The following is an 8,488-nucleotide window of genomic DNA, read 5'->3' as shown; positions in this document are numbered from 1 at the left end:
ACCCTAGAGGATCTAACCTTGTGTGCATTTGAATGTATTTTGTAGAGCAAAACTGTGAGGAGAAGGTGATTTTGTTCTGACATTAAAGTAAAATAAAGCTTGTTGCATCACAATCTGTGTAAATAAAGTATTTTGTTTGATCTTGAGATGACATTGSTATTTTACAAAATTTAAGAACTCTCCTCTTGTTGAGCAGTGAAGAAGATGATGATCCCCACCTCTTGTAGAAAAGCTCTGCAGGTGTGTCTGCTCCTACTTTCAGTGGGACACCTACACTGTGAGTGCGAGCATGCCCAACAAAACTAGAAAAGATGAAGTCAAACTGCACCAGCTTGTTGTGATGTGAAAACCCTTGGTGGCTGTTTCAGGCAGAGTAACAGCGCCAGCGGTTCTGAAAGCTCCAGCAGACAAGCCTTTCACCCTGACCTGCACCGTCTCGAGAGACCGAGGTGAATCTGTGAGGCAGGTGCGCTGGCTGGATGTCCAGAATCAGACCCTGCTGAGCTACCAGCCGGGCAACAAGGACAGYGTGAGTGGACAGCAACACGTGGAGCTTTCCTCTTCCTCCTCGAAGGACACCTCAKCCATCACCATCCGCAGGGTGGGCTTCAGGGATGAAGGCTGCTACACCTGCATATTTGATCTGCTTCCTTCTGGTTCAAAGCAGGGGCAGACGTGTCTCACTGTTGATGGTGAGTAAAACTTACATTTTAACTTCAAAAAAAGCTCTTATTAGCAAAGACAACACAAATATTTTAAAGCTAAGATAAAATATATGCAGATGTACCTTGATAATCTATAACATTTAGCAGATCAGGCTTTTTTATTTTTAAATGGAAGACAAATCAAAATAAGTATCTTTAATACCACTACATTAAAAAGGCACTGCCTTCAGTGTTAATGGTTTTATGTGCTGCATACCCTACAAATAGTTAAACATTCATGCTAGAGGATACAGTACACATAGCAATATTTTATTTTTCCTAGCAGGATTTTAAATGAGTGTAAGTAAAACAAATTTCAGTTCTACATTTCTAACAGCTAGTTTGAATACTCTACAGTAGTGGTTCCCAATCAATTTTCCTCAAAGCCATTTTGTACTTCCAAGCCAAGCTGACAAACTTATTTGGAAAAGGAAAAAAAAGAAGAAGAACTGAGTTATGAAGAGTTAATTATTCAAATGGATTTGTTTTGGTCATTTTTGCATCCGAACAATAAACTGATATTTTCACAACCTCTAAGCAGACAAGGTTATGTTTTGTAGTAAACAAAATATATTAAATAGGAAATACCTCCACATTAAAACCTGAATAAATTATATATATATATATATATTAAATAGGAAATACCTCCACATTAAAACCTGAATAAATGAATGAATAAATGAATGAGACACAGAAGACAGACAGACCTGATGAAATCCAGTTTTGTTTTGTTTTCCTCAGAGACGACATGTCCACTCTTTGAGACAGACATAATAAGGTATTCACATCTGTTTTATAGTTTAACGAATCATGGGTTTGTTAGAAACAAATGTTCAGAAAAAAAGTGTTGCTRTTAATCTAAGTGAGGAATTATGTCACAAAAAGAAACATAAATTATCTTTGTTATTTAGCTTCTGTCTTCGTTGGTGTTTCATGGATTGGCTGATTTTAGCTGCTTTCTTTTTGCACACATGGATTAAAATTGAAAAAAGAGTGAATACAGATGTTCCTAACCTCTGTTTACCTCCACCCACATACCTATGAGCCTGCTGAGACTCAGCCAGTCGTGTTAATAAAAGCCGAGCAGCAGCGGGAGAACGAAGGCTTATTCTACTAAACAGAAACAGCTGCTGCAGATTCCAGTGACTGCTTTCTGTTAGGGTACCTCATACCTCTGAAAATTAACATGTTTTTTCTGTTTGCACCCTCTGTCTCCTGCTTCTCCTTGCTTTCATTTCTCATCCCCAGCCCAAGTCGCCTCTGAGCGAAACAAAACAGCAGTGAGCGGAAAGAGGGCCTCCCTGTCCTGCTCCTACGGTCTGCCTGAGAAGGTGAAGCAGATTATTTGGTTTCACAGTCCCCCTCGAGGCCAGCCTACAGAGGTRGCCTCGTACGCCAAGAGGAGTGACCCCATGATCGAGCCCGTGTACCAGGGGAGGGTCTGGCTCAGCGCCTCCCTGTCGGACAGTCAGCTAACCATCCAGCCTGTTGCCGTTCAGGACGAGGGCTGCTACACCTGCCAGTACGAAACCCACTCTGATGAGACAAAGAGCTCCGTGGTTTGCCTCTCCACCTATGGTAAATAATCACACAACATCATTAAAACTGATTAAACACATTCATTCCACTGTGGCACTCGGGTTACATGGCTTATRAGAGGCTGTTTTTATAATCAGACCTGATCATTTTTATTACTGATAACAATTATTTTCCCAGGCCAAARCTAAATATTTAGCTGATCATTTGGCTGTTCAGATAAGATTGGATAAAGATACAATAARTCACAACTACTCCACAAGTATAGGCTAATGAAAAATGCGAGAAAGTGTAAAGAATGATAAAAATATTGACAAGGGTAGTTACTGCAATATAGTTAAGTTCTCATTGTGTATCCTGACACATCTCAGTAATCCAGGTAGAAAGAATCGAAAAGAAAAAATAAGTAGGTCCTCTGGATGGGTTCTTCTTTAGTGAAATGTTTCATCTCTCCTCCAAGAGACTTCTTCAGTCTGATGAGTTTCAGGTGAAACTCAGCCTTCGGTCAGTCTTTCAGGGATGAAGATGTTCTCATYCTTGATAGAGAGGAACGTTGGTTTGAGAGAGGAGTAAAGGAAGCCATCTTTGTGAAAAAAAACTGTCCACCATTAAACAGAGGTGGAGGCCTTCGTGTCCAGTTGTCCTCCTCCTACAATGCTGTTATTGCAAGTATGACTCCGCCCCCAGTGAGCAAAAGGTGTGAATCAGGGCCCCACCGATAACCAACACAAAGAGGGAAAGAGAGGCAAAAACAAGGGGAAGTTGAACCCCCGCTTGCATTCACTACATTCACATAACATGACATGAGTCAGGTGATGAGGCATATGACCCTCTATGAACAATAGAGCTAATCAAGCCTATTGTTAGGCTATGGCCCTCATTTGCATGTGACTAACCTGTTTGTCCATGTGGAGGCAGTGCTTATAAGGCTGAGTTTCACCTGAAACTCATCAGACTGAAGAAGTCTCTTGGAGGAGAGACAAAACGTTTCACTAAAGAAGAACCCATCCAGAGGACCTACTTATTTTTTCTTTTTGATTCTCATTGTGTAGTTATTGTATACAGCAGTTTTTGAACTAAAAACTCAGTAGTTAAAGAACAAATGTAAGTGAGCAGCAGTTAGGTGAACTTTTGATCTGTAACCCAACTCTTCCTCCAGTGTCTAAGATAAAAAAGKACTGAAAACTCAAATTAAAAAGCAGGAAATATTGCACCACACTCTCCCTCAGGTGACCTTTATCTTCCTCATTTCATTTCTCAACCCTTTTGACAGAGGAGTTATGCAGCCTGATGGCCCGAGCGTCTCGGTGCAGCAGCTCAGTGACAGCAGCCTTCCACTGACACTTCTATGTTGCGTGAAGGCCATGTGAAGAGGTTGACTTGCATTGTCCATTATAATATTCAGTTTGGATCTCTGCTCCACCACTGCATCCACATAGTCCAGTTGTTTTYTACCATCGAGCTCACCCTTATGCTGCCACCCCTACAGACCGTGATGGAAAAGAGGACACTGGTGATCATTGTCTCGTAGACATCTGCAGAGGTTTTAAGCAGATGTTTAAGGATGGTGCCTACTCAGAAAATACATCTTGCTTCGGCCTTTCCTGTAGAGCAGGTTGGTGTTCAGTGACCAATCCAGTTTATTCTCCAACCTCAGCCCCGGGTACTAGCAACCCCTCGATACACACTGGTTTGTATACTGGGTGGGAGCTTGAGCTTGAAAAGTCCTGTACCACATCATTGGTCTTTCTTGTGTTGAGCWATATTTGGTTCCTCTAACACCACACACACTTCCCTGATGGCAGYGTCATCGGAAAACCTCTACATGTGACAGAGCTCTGAACTCTAGAAGAGCAATGCTGTGTACAGACAAACGGGAAGGGGGAAAGCACAATTCCCTGGGGTGCTCCTGGTGGAAACACTGCCTCCCRTTTTGACAAACTGTGGTCTTCCAGTCAGTCAATGATCCAAACCACAAGGTGTGGGCCGACAGTCATGCTGGTCAATTTATGTTGCAGTAAGGTGGACTGGATTGTGTTAAAAAGCTTGTAAAAAACATGATTCTTACAGGGCAACCCTCTTTGTCCAAGGAAGTGAGGGGCAAGTGGAGGACACAGCATCCTTAAACCCCAGTCTCTTTCAGCAAACTGGATGGGGTCCTGGTCATAAAAGATGGAGCACCAGCTGCTCAAAGACTTTCATCACCTGGGAGGTGAAGATCGCAGGTTGAGAATTATTTGGTTCTGCTGGGTGTGGCKTTTTGATACTAGGATGGTGCATAACGTTTTCCAGAGGGTGGAAACTTGCTCAATAATTTGCTACCACAGTTTGAGCAGAAACATTGCTTGTTACTCCACCCATGCAGTGGGAGCTCCTCCACTTTGGCACATTTATGCTGCAGTTTTACTGCAACCATCATTCTCTAGAAACCACAGCAAGACTTATCACTCAGATTTACATAAACAGGTTCAGTTGTGTTAGTTAAAGAAGAAGATGATCTAAACAAGGTTTTGTAGGTTCTATGAATCATTGGACAGATTTCATTTCTCATCAATTTCAAAAGAATCAATAAAGTTAACAAAGTTATCTCCGATAACCAACACTTCCCTTTCTACAAATGGGCCGGTACTGTATTTGCTGTCAGAAACATAWTTTTAAGGTGGCATATTGTAAGTCAATCTTTCCAGAAGGACAAGAAAGGGGGAAGACTTTGTTATAAGGAAGACTACACTTGAACTCTGCAGGCAGGRTTGTCAGGTTGGGATTTTGAGGAAAATGTAAATCTTTTCTTCCTCTTGACCACTGAATGTTTTTATGATTCAATACAAAAGAAATCTGTAGGTTTATCTGATTTTTCCCAAACACAGAACAGTTACATCCATGTGAAGAATGGACCGTTTGAAAGAATGATGGAGGCAGGGAGTGAGGTCCTGGATGACTGCGTCAGTGTTCGCAGCAGACAGTGACTCTCTCTGTGCTTTGTGTCCTTCCCTTTGTGCTCATTCACTTCTCCACTTATCTCCCRTCCCCTTTCTTTCTCAGTCGCCTCAAGAAACAGACGTGCTTTTGTTTCAAACTAAACTGTACACGAGTTTTATTTATAATGTGACACATGATTAGCATTAATGTTTATAATATTTTTTTCTGCCACCAACAGGCTTCTTGCCTTCATTCCACATTAAATCACAGAATCCTTCCTGCTTTTTTTCCAGTGTAAAAACATACCATTTATGAAGACCCGTTCAAACACATGTCTGTTATTATTCTGTCATAGGTGGACTGTTTAAAATCCTCTCAACAAAAGTAAATTACAGTTAGGTCTGAAAATATTTGGACACAAACTCTGTGGGTTCTTTGCTGTTTATGAAAATATGCAGAAGCAAGAGATTTATAACAGATGAGTCAGGAAGTGCAGTGAGTCAGTTTGATTTCAGCGTATTCACTTCAACTTTAACAAAACCTTTTGAATTTAGAGCCATTTCTTACAGTACATTAAGCTTTAATTGCTTACTTTTGATTTGACAGCTAACCACAAAGAAACTCTATAATATTAGTTCTCCTTAATGATTCATTTTCAGTTTATTTGGATTAAGTTTTTCTTACTCTTTTTTCATAGTTTCACTTTTATTAAAACGGCTGAAATATGGGTTTGATCATTTTCATATCAGAGAATTACATGGAGAAAGTTTAACACTTTCTCCTTAAAGTTCCATAATACCATCTATAAACAGTTTTGGTTATTGCCTTTCCATCAACCTTGCTGCATTTGTCCCACTATGACAGATTTAACTGATTTTGCTGSTTCTGTCTTTTGTTAATATCTTTAGTAAACCCAGGTGACTCAGTCACAGTAAGCAATGTCTGCCCATTTCATCATTTTGCCTCATGTACAAATGTTATATGCTTTGAATTACAAGCTGTTCTGAACCGTTTCTGTTCTGCTTTTGCTGTTATTTCCATGTGTTTTTTTATGACTGAGGTTTATGAGTGGATTACTCTGTCTGATAAAGCACATAGGCTCATTCTCATGAAGGTTTTTTTTTTTTCTTTAACCGATCTTCATCAAAGTTATTGTATTACAGTGCAAGATCTTTTTTTTTTCAACCCAGAATCTGGAGAAATCATACAGTGGTGCAAACGTTCTGTTAATACCAGAGATTCAGGCCAGCAGAGACAAAWATTACAGTGTTTCCAACATTTACTGTCACTGTTTTATGTTTTCCATGTACATTTAATAATGTCTCATGTAATTGTTTTATTTTATAAAGTTTTACACTGTTGTATTATTATGTCTTGATGTAATTGGTTTTTCTTCCCGGTGCTTTCCCACATTCTCACATTCAGGTTTTRTCCAAGCTAAAGTTGGGGGAAGTTCATCACTAAAAACTCTGAAAAAATTCTGAAAACTGCGAGGGCCAAATAGCTGTGGCTCAATGTGCTCATGCCAAGAAAAATCCTTTCAATTCCAATGCATCACATTCCACACACGTCTCTGAGAACAGAGAATTGAAAACAGTCAGAGATTTACTCACGGATCTTAGGAAAGCAAGAACTCACATGGTTTTGCTAATTCGAGGAATTCAGTGTGGTATCTCAGGTATCAGCTGCAGATCTTACATCAACAATCACAGATTATTTGTGTGTTGATGTTATTTTGTGACACCACACTCTAACCTTTTCTTCATAATATTTTTTTCAGTTCTGCCAAAGCCTCAGGTGAGCTACAGGACCATCTCTCCGGGCGTGATCGAGGCTAACTGCACCTCGGTGTCTCGCCCCCCGGCTGAGATCGTGTGGAACGTGGAGACGGACAACCGCACCATGGGTGGTCCTGTGACAACACATGTTCCCCAGGTGGACGGGACCACTCTTGTCATCAGTACGCTCACTGTCCGATCAGGACTGCTAAAAGACGTCTCTGTCAAATGCTTGGTGCACCACAAGGGCCTCGAGTCAGCCATTGCWGTATCGATGAACACTAAAAGTGAGTTTTTATCAGTAACTATCTGGTTTTAAAATGTGTTTAATATTCACTTTGATATGTATCATTGTCATGCCTTTTTAATGTGACTTTAGTTTATTTAGGTTATTTTTGACTCACAAATACCAGCATCTTAATGACATTAAGGAACAAGATGGTTGATGGCAAACAGTGAAGCTGATTATAAAATCTTCTCCTCTAGTTGGCACAGCTCTCACCATCCTGATCTCAGTCACCACTGTAGCGGCGCTGCTGGTCATGTCTCTCTGCTTCTGCCTCTGGAAGTGTTTTTTGCGTAAAGAAGGTGAGCACACTGTATGTTTATGTCACATTTTTATTGACAATACACGTTTTTTGTCAGTTTTTTAGACRTTTACCTTATACTGATCTAAAAACAAAAAGTAGAGGTAAGCTTGATGCTTCAAACCRAATAGAAAAGTCCAATTTTGTGACTATCTCAGACGATTTCCAGATTTTTTGTAAAAAACTATAAAATACTTTTAATGATGTGTCAATTATTGGCGTATTTATTTGAACAAACTCAAGAACTCATTACAAAATCAACACATTTTACAATCTGTGTTTCCTTGCTGTTGTGGGTTTTGGCAAACTGCTCGTTATAAAAACAATGTCGGAACAGAGCATCTCAATGGGACATGCTGTAAAATACTGTTCTCTTTAATGGCCAAAAATCAAAGTCTCTGTGGGCAGAAGGTGTGTCCGGTTTTTATTTCGCTTTGACAGTTTCATTCCAACATACACAACCCAAGAACCACTGTAACATTATCATKTAAACTGCAATAATAACTTTATTTTCATTATGTAAAAGAAGCCACACTGGAACACAAACTAGAGGGCAGTAAAATAATTGTTCCATATTCAGCAAATAAATCAGTCTGAAAAAATAAGTATATTCAGCCTGTGCTGCAAACTTTTTCTTTATCTTTTCCATCAGTTACCCCTAGAAAAATATAAGGAAGAGCAGCAGTTTTAAACAAATGTGTCAACATGGCAGCAAAGCATTTACTGTTATTAAACTGGTGTAAGAGAAGCTAATTTATTTATTTATTTAGAAGGGCGCTGTAACGCAAATTAATTCCCCACCATGCCCACATGCTGCRTGTCCTTAAGTAGACACCTGATATATTACTGCTCCTCATGCAGGCAATTAAATAACTGCACTGATGACATACACATACAGCGGGTAAAATAAGTATTGAACACGTCACCATTTTTCTCAGTAAATATATTACTAGAGGTGCTAATG

General features: G+C 39.8%; 1 protein-coding gene across 1 annotated transcript in view; it reads left to right on the top strand.

Moving 5' to 3' along the window:
- Positions 1–8,488, top strand: part of zgc:113337 (OX-2 membrane glycoprotein) — a 12,723-nt gene that overhangs the window by 794 nt on the left and 3,441 nt on the right. Inside the window, exons 2-6 of the mRNA XM_014017501.1 lie at positions 197–277; positions 369–692; positions 1,953–2,282; positions 6,940–7,224; positions 7,424–7,525. Of these exons, the coding sequence (XP_013872955.1) occupies positions 205–277; positions 369–692; positions 1,953–2,282; positions 6,940–7,224; positions 7,424–7,525 (1,114 nt within the window). The 5' untranslated portion in view covers positions 197–204. The remainder of the gene's footprint in view (positions 1–196; positions 278–368; positions 693–1,952; positions 2,283–6,939; positions 7,225–7,423; positions 7,526–8,488) is intronic.

The sequence above is a fragment of the Austrofundulus limnaeus genome, unplaced genomic scaffold (genome assembly GCF_001266775.1).
Source record: "Austrofundulus limnaeus strain Quisiro unplaced genomic scaffold, Austrofundulus_limnaeus-1.0 Scaffold171, whole genome shotgun sequence".
Classification (NCBI taxonomy): domain Eukaryota; kingdom Metazoa; phylum Chordata; class Actinopteri; order Cyprinodontiformes; family Rivulidae; genus Austrofundulus; species Austrofundulus limnaeus.
The sequence above is the reverse complement of the archived record's forward strand: the minus strand, read 5'-3'. Positions and strand labels throughout refer to the sequence as shown.